Source organism: Bos grunniens, chromosome 10, assembly GCF_055505025.1.
Source record: "Bos grunniens cultivar Pamir isolate PY7600 chromosome 10, Bosgru_T2T1.0, whole genome shotgun sequence".
Lineage (NCBI taxonomy): Eukaryota > Metazoa > Chordata > Mammalia > Artiodactyla > Bovidae > Bos > Bos grunniens.
Genome location: NC_141174.1, coordinates 19,368,080 through 19,390,348, shown reverse-complemented (window position 1 = coordinate 19,390,348; position 22,269 = coordinate 19,368,080). Strand labels below are relative to the sequence as shown.

Sequence of the window (22,269 nt, the reverse complement as noted above, 5' to 3'; positions counted from 1 at the left end):
CTCATGAACTAGAAATCTGTTGCTGCTTAAAGAAGTCAGAGGAGTAAATGCAGCAAAGGAACTGTAAATGGAAAGAAGCGGAAGGAAATATTTTCATCTTCCAACACCAAATGAATAAGACCAACTAACTCTCTGTCCCCCCTCCCTGCACTTTGGTTTGGAGAGAGTCCCATGGACGTGAGGCAGCATGGCAAAGCTGAGGGCTGTGTTCTGGAACCGCACAGTCTGGACTTGAGCCTCAACTCCATCCCTTCCTAGTGTGTCTTTGGGTAAATTGTCACCAGGCCTCAGTTTCCCTATCTGCAGAATGGGGACGGTGTTAGTACATTTTTCACAGTAGCTTCAAGGACTCAGTGAGTTAACAGGTGTGAAGGCTGGGAACGATGCCTGGACCATTGTAGACACTGTGCAGGTGGTGGTTAAATCAATGAATGGATGCAACATTCTGCTTCTAAGCACCTGTATGGGGTTTATCCTGGATGAGTTGATGTATTTCTGATCAGTTGAACATCACTTGGTTCTAAACTGGACTCTGTTTTTCCCCTGGGAATTGAGGAAGGGGCAGGAGGTGGGGGCAGCATCTTTGATGAAAGATCAGATTCACAAAGCATCCTCAGTCTTTAAGTGAAAAAAAATAAACGTATGGAGTCAAGAGTTGGACCTATGACTGACAGGAGTGGCCCAGGGAAGCCAAATCAGCAGAGTTGTTGTATGTCCTGTAAGCAGCACTTGGCGAGCATCCCCTCGACGTGGCCCCTTTCAAACACTCTTTAAAGAGACTTTTACCCTTGGCTAGTGTTGGTGTAAAAAAGACCACATTAAGCATTTGTACAGGTTTGATGGAATCTGTCACTTAAATGAGACATTTCCCTTTGGCCTGTGACAGCTAAATAAATTTGAGTTGTTGAAGAAACTGTGCTACAGGTTTCTGCCTGGTATTAATCACCTTTTAAACCTTTGTTCCCTCTCCCAAAGCAAAGAGCCCAGCCAGCAGCGAGTGAAGAGATGGGGCTTCTCTTTCGATGAGATCTTGAAGGACCAGGTGGGGCGGGACCAGTTTCTACGATTCCTGGAGTCGGAATTCAGTTCAGAAAACCTCAGGTACATCTCTCCAAGGTTTGAGTTGTGCGCAGAGTATCTGAAGAAATTTACATCATCAGTTTCCCTCGCCACCTCCCTTTCTCAGTCAAATGCTATGGCTCAAATTCAAATTCCAATTAATGTGGCCAAGGTTGGAGAACAAACTTTATGTTCAAGCTTTATTATCACTGGATGAGCACCCACCAACACCACAGTGTTTGGTTCTTTAAATCCAGATGACATGTGTTCAAGCTATTGGAAACATATCTTCAATAATAAGTCAATGGTCGAATGGATTTAATGACACCATCCTTACACTAAAACCATAAAACCATGGAGCTCCATGGCAGAAAGGGAGCTCAGAGACCTTTCCCTTTAAAACTTTCCAATCTCTGGGGTCCTGAATACTTGACAGGCTAACGAGAAAAAAGAGGGGTCAGTGGGTTCACTTCAGAATTTCAAGAAGTCACAGTTAATACTGTTCAAGAACTGGAGATGTAACTCTAAAAGCTAATCAAAATATACTTTTCTTTTTGGGGGGAGTTCTAGCAACTCCATGTAGTGGTTGCTTTGGTCACTTGATGCCAGTGAAAACATTGATTGTTCTATTGGTCTGTGAGTAATCAAGATGGGGAAAATGTACTAATGTGCTGATAGTTACTGTCTAGTAGAAAAAAAAACTTTTAAAACATGGGGTTCATTGTAAGAGAAAAGAAAGGGAGCTTGTAAAAAGGGGTAGGGATGGTGGTCATGCAAAACTGAGTAACCTGGGATTTATTCAGGCTTTCATTGTATTAGATGTAGAAACAGAGACATACAGAAAATGTGGCTTATCTAAGACCCTGACTCATCTTGGCCAAGTGTTGGCTTCTCAGTGGGTAAGATGGAAATCTCAGTGTTTTCTGGGCACCAGGATCTCTTTTACATACAAGGTTAATTCCCGTCTTCCAATGGCATTTTTCCAAAGAGTGACTTTATTAATTTTTTTTTACTTTAAAAAGACCATATGCTGTGAACAAAAGACTGTGTGCTATAGTGTTAATGCGCAAAATCCATGTTATATATTCGGAGTTGGAGACCATATCAGTTCTGTACATCAATCAAATGATATTTATCACACACCTATGCTGTCTCCAGCCCCCAAGAATCTGCTGAGGGGGTGTAAGAAAGACAAGATGCATGATCTTTGCCTGCAGCAACCTTGTCGGTCCTTGAAGAAAACACACAAGAAATCCTTAAATCATTAAATGAATATAAATGAGTGTAAACTCTGAGAACCATTTTGGTAATGTTTTCAAAACATCCTACCAGACTAGGCACATCATAAGCTGGGCTTTGAAGAGTGTACAAGATACTGATGTAGACAAGAAAGAGGGAGGGGGGCTGCTCTCAGCTGGGAGACCCTGAGAGCGGAGCTGTGGTGGGGGGACCCTCGCACACCACGCAGTCCTGGGAGGATGGGTAGATGCTGATTAACTGGACTAGCGAGGCCGTTCCAGGTGGCTGTGTACCTATTGTAAACCAGATAAGGTTGAATATCTGATTTCAGGTTATAACACAGAAGAGCTCTTTTCTTGTGCTGAGGCATTATTCTACACTTTGCTTCAATTCCTAATTGAGTATTTGTAATAGAAGGCTTGACTCTGGACCACTTTATCAGGATGGTGCTCAGACCAGCCTCCTAGGCCGTGCCTGCAAGTGTCCTGGGTGGGAAACCACCCCCTCTGTGGCCAGCATGCTGTGCCCAGGCAGACTCTGCATGACTAGTTCAGCCTCAAATCCCACCCTCAGCCTGGTCCCCATGAGCTAGCCCTGGGGGTTCTCCCCGTGTTCCCTGCTCATCCCTGTCCACGGGGCCCCAAGATGGAGTGGTGCGTGGTTTGTGGTTTAGTCACGAAGTCATGTCCAACTCTGGGCAACCCCATGGACTGTAGCCAGACTCCTCTGGCGTGTGTTGCCATTTCCTTCTCCAGGGGATCTTCCCCACTCAGGGATCGAACCTGGGTCTCCTGCATCACAGGCGGATGCTTTACCAACTGAGCTACTCCAAAAGCCCGTGGAGCTGTATAGAGGCTCCCTTTACCTGGCTATTTCTCAGCCACCTGCACTATTGTGGAGATGTGGAAGGAGGACCACAGCATCCTGGTCCTTGTGAGGGGCCCTGAGTGAGAACATGAACTGGTTCAGCACTGCCTTGCCCAGTCTGAGTGTAGCCAGGGCCATGAAATCTGCATGCATTTCAGGCCAGGAGCACACAGTGGAGGGTGTCCCTGGCAGGTGTCAGGGCCTCCTCCTGCCTTACCGCCTGTACTCTGCCAGCGCCTCGCTCCAGGAGGGCTGCAGTCAGTCCTGGGTGAGAGAGTGCATGTGAGCGGGTGTGAGTGTGCAGTAACTAATCTCCTCCCCCAGCGTGAATGCATAAATCCAGACTTAAAGAGGGTCCCTTCTGATCTGTGACAGGAGAGCGGATAAAGGAAATAGAACAACCTGAGATAAAAAGTATAGCCCAAGAGCTTCTAAAATCCTCTCTGCAAGCCCAAATTCTACTTGTATGATAGCATAATTGGATATATAGGGGAAGCTTTGGTTTTAAATCACACAACTTTAGGACTCTTGGGTCACCTAGAACCAGGTCCTTTCCTCCGCCTCCATTTGCAGTCATTCCTGTGGCCACAGATACCAGCCTGGCGTCCACTGTGACCCAGGTCCTGAGGGTGCAGAGTTGAATGCATCTCACCCCTCACCCAGGGCATCCTCGGGGGGCCCTGTGGCTGCACCTCCCCTGTGGTCCCTGTGAAGGGTGGATGCCAGGGCCATGCCATGTGGCACAGTTTGAGGACACTGCCCATCTGTGGTGCTGGCCATGCCGGGATGGTCCTTCCTCCCCTGGACTGGTCAAGCCCAGGCAGCTGGCCTTGGAGCAGGGGAGAGAAAGAGACTGACCGGGACTCAACTGGATCCACTGCAAAGGCTTCTCCACGTCTGTCTCCCCAAGCTCCTTTGCATCTCTCCAGTGAAAGGGGTACTTAGAGCGTGATGTTTTTGCATGATGCCTAGAAAAATCTTGCCAGCTCACCAGCCAAGTGGTTCAGTCTCTGCCAGTGCTTCAGAATACAGAGAAGAGGAGCCCCAGAGAGGCATAGGTGTTGCTTTCACCACAGCAAAAGGTCACCCTGGATCCTTTAAGGAAAGAGGTCTATGGTCATACAAGTTGACATCTTCTTTCATCATTTTTTGGGGGGTGAGCCTGTGAGATGAGGGAGGGGCAACACCTCCAAGCACTGGAGGCCACATGGCCAGGGCATCTGCGGCAGACAGCAGGGCTCATGGTTGTGGGCTGCTTGTAGGCTGAGCCCAGGGCTCCATTTGGATAGGGTGGGCACCCCCACGGGAGACAGCTGTTTGCTCAGAGCCTCTAGAACACATGCAAGGTGGGACCTCCTGGTTCTGAAGCAGAGGGTCCCAGGGAGTGGTCTGGCTTGGTCCCTCTCTTTTCTCTGTGTGCTTTCCTAGAAGGGTGACAGGAACCCCTTGCCCCTTGCCACCTTTGCCCCCTCTCTTGCACAGCAAATCTTTTTTGTTTTGTTTTGTTTTTGGTTGTGCCGAGAGGCACGCAGGATCTTAGCTCCTGGGCCAGGGATCGAACCCACACCCCCTGCCGTGGAAGCACAGAGTCTCAGCCACCAGACCACCAGGGAAGTTCTACGACCTGCACAAGTCTTCATCCTCCCTGACTTGACCACCACTGCCTCTCGGCAGGGCACGAGTTAAAAATCAAAACCCGCAGCCAAGAGCATCCCCCTTACATTTTTTATGAGCTGTAACGTCTCCTGAGAGAACGTGGTTGTTCTTCTAACCTGCAGATTGATTATCCTGGTTCCACACAGTGTCAGCTGAAGGGAGAAGCAATTAAAGACAGCGCAGGAGTGTTAGCAGTTTGTCCCGGAGCGCTCCAGCCTCCCAGTTGCCCCAAGTCCTAGGAAGACTCCGGGAGGTGGGCCAGGCCCGGTGGGCTTCCCCGAGAACCGAACACATGGTTCATGGGGACAGAGGTACTCACACGGCACTCAGACAACCTGTGGCATTTGGGCCACTACCTCGTGAATGTCACTCAGCTCGGGTGGTGCTGCTGGTGGTGAGATCCCAGCCCAAGCAGAGACCAAGTCGAGTGACAGCGGTTGTTCCTGAGTCTCTGTTGGCCAGCAGAGGGCACAGAGGCCCTTCCTTCTGCGTGGAGCTGGCTTTTCCCGGGAACAAACGAAAAGCTGGGTTTTTATAACACATGACAATCCTAGTTGATGAGAAGATAGGTAAGCAAAGAACCAGGGCCTGGCCAGACCTCCTGGAAGGACGGAGCGCCGCCCACTGCTTCATGGTTCCCCTTGTTGCAGCCAGCCTTGAGGAGGAGACCCCATTCCATGTTAGCACCCTGGCCCCGCGGGAGACAGAAGGCCAGCTGGAGCAGCCCTGGATGGCCCTCAAGTCCCATCCCCAGCTGCTCGGTATGGGGTTGGGGGGGGCGTTCTGAGCCCAGGCTGCCTCCCCGAGAAGGCCAGTTGCCCCCCCACCAGCATTCCTAAGCCAATGACAGGAATCGGATGTCGGCCCTGGGCTGCCTCCCCCGTCTCTGCTGACTCCGGCAAAGCAGGACAGGTGATCTCCCTGGTACCCGCGCATCTGCCTGGCCTGCCAGTCGTGACAGCCCTTCTGCTGCCAGAAGCCACGGAGGCTAATGCAGGGTGGCTGATCCGGGGCCGCTGACAGTCTCTCCTCCCCGCTGGCGTCCTGGAGAAGCAGTGGTACCTGCGGGCTTGTGATAAGAGCAGGACCGGCGCAGGCCTCAGTGGGCCTCCCATCTGTCTGTAAGAGATGGGCGAGGGGAGCTTCTAGGGCTCTTTCGAGGGGAGGGTGGCCAGGCAGTCGGGGCTCAGAGCCCCCAGCTCAGGTCCATGGGCTCACAGATGGCCAATACAAACCAAGCCTGTGAAAGTGAAAGTCGCTCAGTCATGTCCAACTCTTTGCGACTCCATGGACTATACAGTCCATGGAATTCTCCAGGCCAGAATACTGGAGTGGGTGGGTAGCCTTTCCCTTCCCCAGGGGATCTTCCCAACCCAGGGATCGAGCCCAGGACTCCCACATTTTGGGCGGATTCTTTACCAGCTGAGCCACAAGGGAAACCAAGCCTGTACTGAATTTCAAACTGGCACAAACGTTCTTCAAAGCCAGTGATGGGAAACACGTATGGGATGTCAGGATAGGGTTGTGACAGCATTTTTACTGTCACCTGAGAGAGATAAGGCAGCTCATCTCCAAGGCAGATGGAAGGCCGAGAGGGTCCCCATGCGTGCAGGGAGAGAAGACTGCTGTCTGGGGGGTGTCATCCCTCTTCCTCTCCATCCTCCCCGTCCCCGTCCTCCCCTCAGCTCCTCCTTCTGTTTCTCCTCCTCCAACATGCCTGTTGTTTCTTTTTATACTTTTTTTTTAATTCTTGGTTTTATATGATAAAGGGAACCTTTTGATTTTTTGTGTATAAAAGTTGATTAAATTTGATTCAGAAATTTTCCTTCCCACCCTCCCCAGACTTCTCTATACCCAGCTGAATGATGTGCATTAATGTGGCTCCCAACTCATTCTGCCGAAAGGACCGCTGAGGCCTCAGGAACCATGGGGAGCCTGCGGCTTTCAGAAGCTGCAGGGTCCTCGAGGCCTCCCCAGAGCTCCATCTCAGAGCAGACTGAGACAAAGGACAGAAGGTGATGCCCACATGACCCTGACTGAGGCATCAGGAAATCACCTGGGTGTCCTCATTTGTATGAGAAATTGCAGAGTCCGGTAGGCTTGGGATGGACCCTGGCCCAAAGGAATTGCTTCCAGCCCAGGACTCAGCCAGAGGTGACTCCCTAGGGCTGCCAGGGACTCACCAAGCTGCACGTCAGTCCTCCTTCCAGGCCTTCCAAAAACCAACACTAGCTCCTCTCTTTAGAGCCGATTTCTTAAATTTTACCTGCCCATCAAAAATGGTCCTCTGGGAGAAGAAAGCCTTTGTAGGTTCTGTCTTCACCAGCTGACCATTTTCACTTGAAAGCACTCGGCCACCTCCTTCATTTCATGGCAGACCTTGGTGGGAGTCGGGGGGCAGAGAGTCCAAGGGAACCTTAGGGAATGGCCAAGGGGGTAGAGGAGACCCCCCTCCCAGCTGAGCTTCAAAGACCCTTCTGAACAACTGAACAGTTAACAGCCCCCTTTGAACTCTGCCCAACTCCCTCCCCGCTCCACCACCACCACCAGTCTGGACTCTGGTTAAAGACTGGCTACTGTTTCCCTCACCCTGGGTGGCCAGAGGACATGATTATGAAAGACCTGACGTGAGCAGAAACATAGAGGGCTGCTGTTAAAGGGCAAGTGAAGCCAACGTCAGTGGCAGGAGCCCCAGGCCTTACCATCCAGCCCCTCCTGACCTGTGGTCACCATGAGGCTGCCCCTACAGCACAGCACCCACCCACGGGGCCTGAGAGTATTGCAGAGTTACACCGGGATGGGACGTGCTCAGACCAATCCACATACTCCTCCCCCTGCTCTGTACCCACTGCGCCAGGAGGAAAGAAAGGCCCAGAAAGATACAGCGATGCCAAGAGGGCAGCACAGCTGGGAGCAGGACTTCCTCATCTTCCGGTTGAGTGAAGCCGTCAAGGCTCCTCCCTGCCTCTTGGTCTTGGCGAGGAAACCATGAGGGTTTTCGTTAGCGAGATCATCAGAATCCCAAATGGTACATCAAGGAGAGAGTTGGAGCTCACAGAGCTCTTGTCTCGCACAAACACAGACCCACACGCAGAGACCACTCCCCCGGCCCAGCCCCCCAGTCTTCTTTCCTGGTGGAAATGAAGCTACGTTACCCGAGTTGGCCACTGGGTGGCACCATTAGGCCATGCACATGGCTCCACACACTTCTCTGAACAGCAACAGAAAAACATGCTTAACCTTTAAAAAAAAAAAAGAGTGCCTCTTACTTTGGGTGAAATTCGATGACAGAATGAATGCACCTTCCTCCATGTCATGGTTCAGCTTCTCTTGTTCCTGCCCTTTCGTTGACTTGAGTATGTGTGATTCCCGTGGCTGCAGGAACCACAGAGCCAGGGACCTGTCCTCTCGTCTCATTGATGGGGAAACTGGCCTGTTTTGTTCACAGGACAGAAAATATGCCACCCAGACCTGAGTCCTGCTGAAATCCCTCTCCAGGGTTGCCTTGGGAACCATCGTCACGACCCAGGGAGCTGTTGTCCAAGCCTTGGCCCTGGCTGCTGCTGTTCTCAGCAGAAAAGAGCTCACAGTGCATGCCCAGCCCCTCCAGCACCATGCACCATGCTGAGGGATTCAGGAGAGGCAAATGTAGTCGTGAACAGGAGGCTTCTCTCTCCAGCAGTCCCTGGAGAATCTTTTGTAGAGGGATCCCCGATATATGTCCCTTCAGCTTTGTTCCAGATGAGCCCACCTGAAATCCAACAGACATTTTCTGAGCACCTGTGCTGCGCTGTGCTTAGTCACTCAGTTGTGTCCAACTCTTTGCAACCCCGTGGACAGAGAAGCCTGGTGGGCTACAGTCCAAGTCCAGTCCTTGCCTGGATTCTCCAGGCAAGAATACTGGAGCGGGTTGCCATGCCCTCCTCCAGGGAACGTGCCAAACACCATGCCCACATTGATGCTGCAAATAGGCTCAGTTTCTCCATCAACAGCATGTATGGCTGGGTCCTTCCAGCTCAAATATTCTTAATGGCTCCAAGATACTGTTGCTTCTGGGATCTTTCTTTCATTTGAATACCTCCAACTGATCCCCACCAGATATGGAAAAGGGACTCACATTGTCTGGGTCGTGGCTTCTATGTCAAACAGTGGTTCCCTCCCAAGGGTGAATTTACCTCCCAGAAGACATTCAGTAATGGCCAGAAACTTTCTGGTTGTCACAAGGGCGGAGAGGATGCCCCTGGAATCTGATGGGTCAAACCCAAGGTTGCTGCTACATATCTTTCTATGTACAGGGCGACTCTTACAACAGAGAATTATCCAGCCCAAAATGGCAACAGTACCGAGGCTGAAAAACCTTGAGGTAGAGAGAGTTTTAAAAAATTAAAAAAAAAAAAAAAAAACCTTGAGGTAGAGAGAGAAAAATCTCTTTTTGGTAACCGGAAGCAAGGCGATCTTCTAACATACATTTAGTGCAATGATGGAGCACCTTTGTATTCTCAGCAGTCCCTGCAGCCTTCATGACCTGGGACATGGCTACTGGGACAGCCAGGGGACAAAGAGTGAGTGCCATGGGATGTCAGTTCCAGGACCACGTCCAACAGAGCAGCTACTGATGGAGCCCCTGGAACGAACTGTCCTTGCACTTCTGTTTCAGGTTCTGGTTGGCAGTCCAGGATCTCAAGAAACAGCCCCTGCAGGATGTGGCCAGGAGGGTGGAAGAAATCTGGCAAGAGTTTCTGGCTCCCGGGGCCCCAAGCGCAATCAACCTGGATTCTCACAGCTATGAGATAACCAGTCAGAACGTCAAGGATGGAGGGAGATACACATTCGAAGATGCCCAGGTTTGCTCATCTCATCAAACATTTCTGTCCCAAGATGTTCATGTGTCAGCTCCACTACCCCACTCCTTGAACACACATCTGAGGTGTCGTATGTAGTTATAATCTCAGCCTTTATTTATGAGGCCATCAATGGGGACCATTCCAGGTGGATGCACAGTGCAATTCCAGGAGGACTGCTTTCCTAAATGAGTTATGTTATTACGTAGAAATAGAAATTTACCATTATGTGTATGTCTTTTCCAGGAAAATCTCAGAAGTGTTTTACAAAACCCAAAGTCCTATAGTAAGTCATAGTAAAATCTGGAAAGTAGAGCACAGCATCAGCAAAGTGGGGAGAGTGGGCTGGAGGGCCAGAGGTCAAGACCATGCTCATAACCACCGCCCTGCACTGTGACCGCCAATCCCACAGTGATGTTTGGGGAACACGTCTGAATTCCATGCCGTGTGCCGTGTGATGAGATACCATCAGAAACAGACCAAAGCCCCTGCCCTCGAGGAAGTTAAAGGCTAGTGGGAGAGAAAGGCAGGGAAACAGGCAATGTCACCAATAAGTGAATGAGCTCTGGGGTGTAAGGAACCCATGAGTTGGCGGGCAGGGGGGTGACAGGGAAGGACACACGACTCTGCACGGCACCGTTAGCACACAGATGCTGGTGAAGCTGGTGGAAGAAACAGAAGCCACCCTAAACGGCAAGCTTAACTTGAGGGCTGGGAGACGCCATCTCTAGAGATAAACATCAGATCCATTTCACACTTCCTGGCCGCTAAGTTTTGTTTCCTCCCACCATCCCACACCCGGTGATAGGGCTTAAGGTTTTGCTCTGTCTCCTCAACCCTCTTTATCTCTTGCACCTGTGGGGTCCCCAGGTGAGAACTGCCCTCCCACAGCCATTATCATCTAATTTAGGAAACTCAGTCTCTGGTGCAGATAACGGCATGAGAAGGGAAATGGTGTCCTCATCATCCCAATTTGCCTTGTTATTTGCTCAGAACTTCAGAATGGAAACACTTGGCAGCCTCAACACCACAACTGTCTTTCATGTGACCCCCTGGTCATGAGTTCCACCGAATGCCTGGGCCAGGTAGATTTGGTTTTGTAGAGTTCAGTGACTTAGCTTTATGAAATCCCGAGTCCCTCACACCCTTTGCAGCTTCAAAGTGAAATATTCAAGTCACGAGAAATCCTTTTTTTTTTTCTGATAGATTTTAGTATGTGTGTGTGTGTGTGTGTGTGTGTGTGTGTGTGTGTACCAAGCACATAGTGACATTATCCTGGTGAGGAGAATGATGGAGAAGCTTCATAAGTGATGGAGAAGCTTCATAAGTGATGGAGAAGCCCCGTGGGTGATGGGGAAGTCCCCAGATGAACACTCTGAAGCACAATCCTCAACTCTCCATCATTCATGAAACATGTTTCATGTTTTTTGAGATGAGATGTTTCAAAGGTGTATTTGTCAGAGCCATCATACTCCCTGCCCAGTATTATCACTCTGAGCAAGATGTCAGAAAGGATTTATTTTAATGTTTTATTATTGAAACTTGTGGGCGTTTTTCATGGAAAAGTAGAAACTTTGTGAACCCTCATCCAGCCTCAACAATCATCAATATAAGACCGATCTCATTTTATCTGTGTCCCTGCCTACTTTTTCACCATTAGTTTTAAAACAAATCCAAGACTTAACCATTCCATCTGTAAATACTTAGGTATATATCTCTAACAGAAACTGACCCTTTGGTCTTAACATTCCCGCAATACCTTAAGAAATTAGCAATTATCTCTTAATATCATCAAATGTCGTGCAACTGTTCAAGTTCATAGTATTTCCTAAATGCCATTTTTAAATTCTTATTCAAAATCAGAATCCAAATAAGGCCCACACATGTAGCTTGCCTTGTCTTTTAAGTACATTGTAATCTACAGGCTCCTTTTATGTTCTCCTCACCCTTGAAGTTTATTGAAGGAAGAAGTTGGGTCTTTTGTGCTGGAGAGATCCCGCAGTCTGGATTTTTCTGTTTGCAACCTTGTGTTGCTATTTAATGTGTCCTACCATCTGCATTTCCTATAAATTGCTAGTTTGACTTGGATATTTAATCAGATTTTAGCTTGATTTTTGTGGGCAAAACTACTTCCTAGACTGTGCTGTGCTCTCTTGTCAGAAGGCGTATGATGTCTAGCCATCTCCCTTTGCGGTTTTCACAGCCACTGATGCTCATAGTTTAGATCCGTCAGTTAATTAGGGGTTACAAAATGATGTTCTAACCCTGTCATTCTTTCTTCATTTATTAAGTGAAATACAAATAGTCAAATATATCTACTGTTTGATTATTTAGTAATGCAATTCACATAAGATGGATGGAATATATGTTTGAATCATTTCCTCTATTTGCCAATTTTAAAAATAATGAATAGTTTACTGTCATCTTCCAATGATGACCAATTAGGGTGTTTTTGTGTGTTTGTTAGTATCCTTGTAAACCCATGGGTTTAAGCATATTTGCTATGTTTTAACCCATTTTGTTTATTATTGTTATTGCTGCTTGCATTGTGCCATCTCTGGCCAGTTGGCTCCTTCTGACATGACCCTGGTAGTCTTTGATGTGATCCAAATATCAGGAAAGCTAAGATGATCCAGCCCTTCCCCAGATATGGAATCAGCTAGTTCTTCAAGAATCTAAGAATCCCTTGTTTTTGTTAGTGGGAAATATTTTTAGAGACGATAATCTGGGCATTTGGGGGCACTCATTGTTCCTGGGTTGGTTATCAGTTTTAGACTTTTCCAGTGGCCAAAACTAGGAAATAGGTGGTGGTTGTTTCTGATGAAAATACATCATGAATCATACTGATACTCTGCATTCAAATTCAAAACTACAGGGGATTTTATTTAACCTCTTCTTTCTTAGGTCTGTGCCCCTTTTTCTAGAAATCTGATTCTCAAAGGCACTATCGATGACAGCGTTAGTTCTTCATGTTATTCGCTTTATCCTCCATCACCACAGAGCAGCCTCAAACTCACAACGCCAACGAGCAGCAGCAGTATAATCATATCAGTAGTACTCAGTCATTGCCTGGTGGTGGCACTCGTGGTAAAGAACCTGCCTGCCAATGCAGGGGCAGAAGAGATGTAGGTTCGATCCCTGGGCTAAGAAGATCCCTTGGAAGAGGGCATGGCAACCCACTCCAGTATTCTGCCTGGAGAATCCCCACAGACAGAGGAGCCCCATGGGCTACAGACCATAGGGTCGCAGAGAGTCGCACGTGACTTAACACACGCATTTCAAGTGTGGAAGCACCACAGTTTAGTCAACTGACTATTGAAATTTAGTCAATATGCCTATCAAATATTTCTTGACATTTATATTGTTACTAAGTCAAGAAATATTTGATGGGAAAGCTTGGGAAGTCAGCACATCATGCCTTGATGTGCTTCTGGATATACAGCCTCCATTAGCACAGTTCTCTGCCATTTTTCAGGTAAATACTCACAAATATTGGGTTGGCCAAAAAGTTCCTTTGGTTTTCATTAACATTGTACAGAAAATCTCCAATGAACTTTTTGGCCAACCCAATGTATTGTGTCTCCTTACTGAAGTAGACTAGACATGTAGATACCCAAAGAAAGCATTTGTAACCTCCTCATCATCTGTAAGACTGGGATGCTGTGACTTCTAGTAAAGCACTCTTCCTAAACCGGTTTCTCTTTTCAGCACATTCCGTTTTGTTTCTCAAGTGTGCTTTCATCGTAAGTACACCAAGTGCTTCTCCCTAGCACTGTGACCTTGGGCAAGTTCCTTAAACTCTGAGTTTTCTTCCCTCATCTGTACAGAGATACAATGGTACCTATGCTGTGGAAAGGGAATTAGGTGAAATAAAACATATCAACGACTAGCAGTGTCTGGCCCACAGTAAAACATTGCAAGTTTGTCTTATTAATGTCATTAATATTCTTTTCTTATACTTTTGTGTTTAACAAATTTGCTTTAAAAAAAATTCACATAACTGTATGTAACCTTAGTACCCAGAGATAACCCCTGTTCTAGTACTTTTTCCTCTTTCTCAATTCATGTGTATAGACTGGCTGTGCAAATAGGTTGATTCTGTAGCCTGTCTTTTACACTAAGAGTTGGTTTAAAAGGCTGAATTTCTTCTGTGAATGGCCAGACGGTTTAAATTTTGAGCTTTGTAGGTCATAGAGTCTATATTACTGGTACTCAGTTCTGCCATACCAAAACAGCCACACTGTCATAGTGTAACAATGGAAAATACATCAATAAGTGGGCACGGCTGTGTTGAAAACCTTTATTTTTGGACTCTGAAAGCTCATGAAACATTATTCTCCTTTTGAGTTTTCTCAGTCACTTAAAAATATAAAAACCATTCTTAGGACATAAAGAAGTAGACAGCGGGGGCAGAGTTTGAGATCACTGGGCTGAATAATATACCATGAAAATCATTGAAACATTTCAAGAAATCCAGAAAGATAGAAGATAACGGGTTGGGAGCCATTAATCTTTCATTTATATGGGAGAGAGGGTTAGAGGAGACCTTGGTATAGTAACAGTAACCCACCAACCTCCATGAGTGTTTCTGCATTGGGGTTGAGTATTCTAGAGCCCGCGACCAAGGGGAAGTCAGTCGGTAAGTACCATGATCCCCACCCTGCCTGGCCAGCCCTGCTGCCTGCACTGGCTGCACAGGTGTGACTTCAAGGTTTCCAGGTAAGGGGGAGAGGGCTAAAATCCAGCCAGAACTTGCTCTCAGATCTCCCAACTTGCCAGTCAGGTCTACTGCTCAGATAGCACTGCCCCTGGGTTATCAGAGCTGAGGGTCTGGTTGTCATGCAGAGACCTGGAGAAACTCTGGTCCCCAGAGAAAATCCCCAAGCCAGGGAGCAGGCTCTGATCCTAGCCACATGCTCTGTCTAGGCCTGTAGGATTGTTCCTGTAAGCCCTTTACGCTTGCTTGTGGTCACTCAGTTTGCCCATCTGAGAAGTGGGAATGATGACACCTAAGCCCTTTGGAACACCCCCCACTGGGATCAGAAGCCACCCAACAGTGGTCAAAGAACCAATAAACATGTGAATATCTGGGGTCAGTAGCTGGAGTGAAGACTGAGACACGGTTGTGGATTCATTTGAAATGGGCCCCCGGGGAGGGGGTGTAAGCTCTCTCTGAGGGTTCTGTTTTTCCATGTGACCACAGGCATTGTTACAGCAAAGTTAATTGCCTGTGTTTGCTTCCTGTGGAAATATCCCACGAGACGCCCTGTCAGCATGGGCCCAGCATTTGCATTTGTGTTTTGCCTATCCATTTGGCTTCTTTGAAAATTTGGGCCAAGATCAAATCTTCCATAAAGGTCTGTGGGCTGTGACCATAGCCCTCAGCTGTTTGCTGTGTTGTTCCAATTTCACAGATTTAGCTTCGTGAGGGGAGAAAAAGAAGAAAAATGAGCCATGGCTTTTTTTTATGGACTCAGTTCTTTATGCTAGGGATTGAGTTCTGTCTTAATGCTGGGGCATCAGGAGAGCTACATTGCCACCATTTGCCTTGTCGTCTCAGGCAAGGATCTTGACGATTTGTGCCTTAGTTTTCTCATCTGTAAAATGGGGATGATGTCTTCTCTAAGCCCTCTAAGGGTTTTTGAGAAATCAAATGAGCCAATAGCCCTGAAAACTCTTTGAATAAGTGCTATATCCTTATATGTGTGAACTCACAAAAATTAATGGCTTTAGTATTTCCTGAGGTCTCATAATTCCAAGCTAGATCTAAACTCCCAAGATGTCTGCTCTTGGAAGGAGTTCCTTATGGGGAAAAGCAAAAATAAAAGGTATGTAGGAGCCAGATCTGGGGCACCTTGGGTGTCTTCCTAAGGAATTTGAATTTTCTCACCCTGAAGACAGTAGGAAAGCATTGAAGGCTTAGAGCTGAAAGAGGAAGAATCAAACGGTGGTAGGCAGAGCAATAGGAGCCAAGAGAGACCTGAATCTCTGGGCTTGTTGTCTGAAGCACTGCTGGTGGGTTTCGAGGAGAGAATGAAACCACAGGAAGTATCGTGAGCCTAAGGCTTCCTCTTAGGGCTTTCACGTCTTCCCAGAGCCTTTGCAGGTGGCAGGAGGCAGGCGGGAGTCAGCTGGCTGGTACACAGGCTGCCTGGCTTCAGTTTTAAGTCTCAGAGTATCTGAGAATGTTGAAGCCTGGCTTGGAGAATTTTGAGCATTACTTTACTAGCGTGTGAGATGAGTGCAATTGTACAGTAGTTTGAACATTTTTGATGTTTGCCTTTCTTTGGGATTGGAATGAAAACTGACCTTTTCCAGTCCTGTGGCCACTGCTGAGTTTTCCAAATTTTCTGGCATATTGAGGGCAGCACTTTCACAGCATCATCTTTTAAGATTTTAAATAGCTCAACTGGAATTCCATAACCTCCACTAGCTTTGTTCATAGTGAGCTTCCTAAGGCCTACTTGACTTTGCATTCCAGGATGTCTGGCTCTAGGTGAGTGATCACACTATCATGATTAGCTGGGTTGTGAAGATCTTTTTTGTATAGTTCTTCTGTGTATTCTTGCCACCTCTTCTTAATATCATCTGCTTCTGTTGGATCCATACCATTTCTGCCCTTTACTGTGCCCATCTTTGCATGAAATGTTCCCTTAGTATCTCTAATTTTCTTGACAAGATCTCTAGTCTTTCGCATTCTATTGCTTTCTTCTATTTCTTTGCATTGATCACTAAGGAAGGCTTTCTCATCTCTCCTTGCTATTCTTTGGAACTCTGCATTCAGATGGGTATATCTTTCCTTTGCTCCTTTGCCTTTTGCTTCTCTCCTTTTCTCAGCTATTTGTAAGGCCTCCTCAGACAACCATTTTGCCTTTTTGCATTTCTTTTTCTTGGGGATGGTCTTGATCCCTTTCTCCTGTACAATGTCACGAACTTCTGTCCATAGTTCTTCAGGCACTCTGTCTATCAGATCTTCGTGAACTTCCAGATATTCAAGCTGGATTTAGAAGAGGCAGAGAAAAACCAGAGAGTAAATTGCCAACATTTGTTGGATCATCGAAAAAGCAAGAGAGTTCCAGAAAAACATCTACTTCTGCTTTATTGACTACACCAAAGCCTTTGACCACGTGGATCACCACAAACTGTGAAAAATTCTTCAAGAGATGGAAATACCAGACCACCTGACCTGCCTCTTGAGAAATCTGTATGCAGATCAGGAAGCAACAGTTAGAACAGGACATGGAACAACAGACTGGTTCCAAATCAGGAAAGGAGTACGTCAAGGCTGTATATTATCACCCTCTTATTTAACTTATATGCAGAGTACATCATTAGAAATGCTGGGCTGAATGAAGCACAAGCTGAAATCAAGATTGCCGGGAGAAAGATCAATAACCTCAGATATGCAGATGATACCACCCTTATTGTAGAAAGCGAAGAAGAACTAAAGAGCCTCTTGATGAAAGTGAAAGAGGAGAGTGAAAAAGTTGGCTTAAAGCTCAACATTCAGAAAACTAGCATCATGGCATCTGGTCCCATTACTTCATGGCATATAGATGGGGAAACAGTGGGAACAGTGACAGACTTTCTTTTTTGGGGCTCCGAGATCACTGCCGATGGTGACTGCAGCCATGAAATTAAGACACTTGCTCCTTGGAAGAAAAGTTATGACCAACCTAGACAGCATATTAAAAAGAAGAAACATTACTTTGCCAACAAAGGTCCATCTAGTCTAAGCAATGGTTTTTCCAGTAGTCATGTGTGGATGTGAGAGTTGGAGTATAAAGAAAGCTGAGGGCCAAAGAATTGATGCTTTTGAACTGTGGTGTTGGAGAAGACTCTTGAGAGTCCCTTGGACTGCAAGGAGATCCAACCAGTCCATCCTAAAGGAAATCAGTCCTGAATATTCACTGGAAGGACTGATGTTGAAGCTGAAACTCCAATACTTTGGCCACCTGATGCGAAGAACTGACTCATTTGAAAAAACCCTGATGCCGGGAAAGACTGAAGGCAGGAGAAGAAGGAGACGACAGAGGATGAGATGGTTGTATGGCATCACCGACTCAACGGACATGAATTTGAGTAACCTCCAGGAGGCTTGGCGTGCTGTAGTCCAAGGGGTCGCAAAGAGTCGGACACAGTTGAGCTACTGAACTGAACTGATCTGAGGATATTCCAAGAACTGTGTCACTGGATCCATTGAGTCACTTGTCCATCTCCCCACCCATCCATTTCATGAACATTCATTCTCCCATTTGAGTTGAGAGACCTTGACCTGTGGGCTGTGAAGTTCTACACCAAGGGAAATGGCAAAGGACGTAAGAGGCCTGGATGACTTTTCACCACTGGGCACAGCTTGTCCAAGAGCACATCATTCTTTACAAACCAAATGAAACAAGCCTAAGAAAATGCTGCATTGAGATTGAATTGGATTGGAAATCTGTCTGGCAGATGGATTGGCAGTTGAATCTGGTGGACCAGTCCAGCCTGTTGACTTTAGTCCCTGCAGGTTCCCATGTAGGTTTCCTAGGTGTTCAAGCCCCTCTGCTTCCCTGACCTGCAGTAGCTACTGAGATGCCCCATCTAGACCTGCAGTGTCTAGGCTTCCAGCACCTCTGGATTTGAAGTTCTTCACTGGGAGCAGTCAATTGGTTTTCCTTACCTTCTATAAATCCCTATGACACTAAAATAATGCTCTGCAAACAGTTGTGGTTTAGAAAAATTTTTTTCTTGACAATTTGGTCCAGAATGATAACAAACTCAGCTGTACCTATCATTAAAAAAAAAAAAAAAAAGGCAATTTGTTCCTTAGCTTTCCATTCGGAAAAGTCTTGCCACACGACCTTGGAAAGTACATAGAGGAGGTGATTGACAAATATCAGTTGAATTCAATTTCTCCAATATGCCAATTCAGCAAAACTTGGAATATCTACTAAGGGTCAAATGTTCTGGACTCTGGGAATATACAGATAAGTAGGCTTTTCTCTTAAGCAGACCCCAGTCTAAGTTACCGAAACTCTACTTGGCCATCATCCATGCATGGAAAGATCAAAGACCAACCTCAAGGTCAAAATGAGGTCAGGGTGATATAAGAGCTGAGAAATACACCATCAAGTTACACCCACTGTGAGCAGACAAAAAGCCTCGAGTCTAGAGTCTCTATTCTTACCTAAATGTAGATGTTTAGAAGCAACTTGATTAAGGAATGAAAGTCTTCTAACGTTTGCTTTGTTGAAACGTCAGAGCCCAGGGAGCCCACGTTTACATTTGCCCCAGATGAGTCAGAAGCAGACGTCTTCCTAGCTTGGTGAAGGCTGTTAATCTTTGCCCCAGTGGTGGAGGTGGTGGCATTGTGTGTCAGTATCACAAGACTGCCCCAAGTTTCCTGATATTAATCCTCATTTGGAGGACACTTCCTGGTAGACTTCCCATGCCAGACATATTTTAATAAAATATGCTATGGAACTGCTTACTCCAGGAATTACTCATTTTATTCTGTGGGTGGTTTTATTTTAGGGAGATGAACAGCAGAGGGAGGCATGCATTTTGAAAAGAACAAATCAGTTGTTTGTGAGAGGATTCTGTTTATTACCACACAGAAGAGTAGTTCCTGAAGAGAAGGCGTCAGAGAACCAAATTCCAAAATTTCTTTGTTGATGCTTCAGAGCAGAGATCTCCTGCACCAAACCGCATGCCCTTGAAGAGGAGAAGGAAACATTTGTCTAAGTTAATACCCATGGTATTCGGGTAGGTGAAAGAAAATATGCAAAGCTGCCTTTGAAGCTACTCTTATCTAAGAACAGGGATTGAACAGCATCACAATACTGTGCCCTTTGGCCAGTTAAATTGAACATGTTTATAAGGATGCTTTAAAGGCAAAAGATAATTCACTCTTACACTCTCTTAGGGCTTGAATGTTGCATTCCGTGTAAACAGTGACTCACACATCCTGCTTAGAAGGATAAAGAAATCCAAATGGGGGCTTCTCATTTAAGATCCACGGGACCCTAGAATATTTTTTTTAAAGAATTTATATATATTGATATGTATGTATACATGTATGGGGCTTCCCAGGGGCACTAGCGGTAAGGAATCCGCCTACCAAGGCAGGAGACATAATGAGCCGCAGGTTCCATCCCTGGGTTGGGAAAATCCCCTGGAGGAGGGCACGGCAATTCACTCCAGTATTCTTGCCTGGAGAATCCTATGGACAGAGGAGCCTGGCGGGCTACAGTCCATAGAGTTGCAAAGCGTCAAATGGGACTGAAGCAACTTGGCACACACATGTATATATGTATAACTGAAGCACTTTGCTATGCATCAAAAATTAACACAACACTGAAAAACAACTCCATTTCAGTTTAAAAATAGAAGGGAAAAACATGGGGAAAAAAAGATTCACAGAATCCTGGGATGATTGTCCAAAGCTGCATCCTGAGGACAAGAGGCTACTGTCTCTCAGTGAAGTGGTTGTTCACATGGCCGTGGAGTCTTTGCTATGTTTATTAAGCAGATAATGACTTAGGATCCCCTTCAATTCTCTACCCTAGTGCAGGCCCACCTTCTGTCCTCCTGCAGGACCCATGATGAGAAAAGTGTTCATTTTCCCTAGACTTCAGCAAGCCAGGCATAAGGTCTGAAGGCCTTTGGCTTAAGATATCCTCTTGAAAGATGAGACTCAGGGATCTCTTGGGTGACTTTCTGTGACACAGACTTGCTGCCTATGACTTCTCAGGAGTCTGATCAGCACTCAGAGCTTTGCCAGGTTGGCCCTTCCTGCTGGTGCAGAAGGCAAGCTGGACACGATCTGTGAGGTGAGAAACCAGAACCTGTGTCATCCTGGGTGACTCAGCCGTTGTTGTCACTGACGAGTGGGGCTGGTGAACAGTTCCCAAGAGAATGGTGAGCAGTGGCTGCATCCACCCCTGGGGTGACTCAGATGAAAGCTTGAGAGGAGGCTCCCAACGTTTCTGCTGACCATACGTTGAGGACTTTGTCTCAGCCACACAACCTGGCTCCCTTGAAACCCCAACGGAAGGACCATGAGCAGCAGCAGGTGCCAAGGCAAGAGTGTGAGCTTTGGGGGGATCACAGAACACTGGGCTCAAATCCTGACTCTGCTCAGACAAGGCACTCAAATTTGTAGGGCTTTAGTGTCCTCATCTGTAAAAGGAAGCTGTTTAAACCTAAACACCAATTCTGAGCAAATAACAACAGCAATGAAAGTAAGACAACTTTCCTCCTTCCCCAGGAATCTTTTGGTTTTTGGTCTCCTCCCCAGCATCCTCTCTGGCAAGGGCAGTCCCATCATGTAAGCCAGTTATCATCATTACTTCGCTTGTGTACAGTTTTTGTAATGGGTTCCCCTCTATTTCCTTGGTTAACTGTGTGCTTGGTGGGGCTGGAAAAAGGTGAGTGGGGACCTGAATCCAAGCCTTTGACCACCAGCCTGGTCCCCCTTCCAGCATCTCACGCAGCAACATCACATCTTGCAGCACAATCTTATCTTCCTTCAGGGGACTACAAGGGACTCAACGGTGCCCAAAGCCTGGATGTTGTTCCAGGAAGGGTGGATGTGGAAGACAGAGACAAAGAAAGAAAAATAGGACACTTGAAAATCCCAAGAAGGGCTCTTGGCAGCTGTGCAGTGCTCCAGCTGAGTGGCCTCCCATTCCAGGAGGATGCTCTAAAGCTGGGGAATGAGATTGTAACTGTCTTAGGAAGCCACAGCCAAGAGGAGGACGTAAGGGTGTTCTTAAGTCATCCGGCCGCTCCGGCACGCTCGGGGCCCAAGGCCTGGCATCTGTCCGATTACCTTCCCCAGCACTCGTGAGGGCCACTGGGTTTTGTCCAAAAACAAAGGAGCTTTCCAGCTGAGGACTCTCCCTGCAAAACACTGATTTGTAGCAGGTGTGGTTCTGAGACACTGAGACACTGCTCACCCCCTCCACCTCCTGCATGTGTCTTGGACTCCACCGATTCTGGTCATCTTGAGTTTTGGGGGGTTTTCTATTTTCTTTCTCTCCGTTGCTTTCTTTTCTGAAAGAATCTTTCTTTTTGAGTACCCTTGATTTACAAGATTATATTAGTTTCAGGTGTACAACATAGCGAGTCAGTATTTTTATAGATTATACTCCCTTTAAAGGTTTTATAAAGTGCTGCCCATAGTTCCAGCTGGTTTTGCTTCTGCCTTAGCAGCTCAGGCATGCAAAGCTCCTGTCCCAGGGCCGAGCCCAAGAAGGGAAATGAGGGTGGAGGGTCTCATCAGGGTGACACCCCTGATCTATCACTGTCACCCACCACGAGGGTGTGACCCCCTCCCCGCACGAGAATCGTGGCTGAGATGCTCGGTGTGACTTAGGGCCTTAGAACGTCCGTTTCTCTACCAGTGAGACTGAGCCTCTCCCCGTCTGGAGCAGGTGCCTCCCCACACGGCAGGAAGGCGGATGTGGACCCTGGTAGTTCTGCGTGTTCATAGTTAACTCAATCATCTCTTTTTTTAGACAGAGGGAACAAGGGAGGGGTCTAAGGAGGGAAGAAGGAAGAAAGGAAGGAGAAATAAAGGGGCAGAGAGGAGGGGGAGCGGGGAGGGATGAAGGGAGGAAAA

At 47.0% G+C, this 22,269-nt stretch overlaps 1 protein-coding gene across 23 annotated transcripts in view; it reads left to right on the top strand.

Moving 5' to 3' along the window:
* The window catches only part of RGS6 (regulator of G protein signaling 6), a 611,989-nt gene that overhangs the window by 554,195 nt on the left and 35,525 nt on the right, over nt 1-22,269 (top strand). For all 23 annotated transcript variants that reach the window (XR_015134069.1, XM_086319934.1, XM_086319935.1 and 20 more), the window contains 2 exons: nt 976-1,101; nt 9,479-9,665. Coding sequence is in view for 22 of the 23 variants with exons in the window: in XM_086319934.1 (XP_086176060.1) it covers nt 976-1,101; nt 9,479-9,665 (313 nt within the window). In the remaining variant the exon portion in view is untranslated. The remainder of the gene's footprint in view (nt 1-975; nt 1,102-9,478; nt 9,666-22,269) is intronic.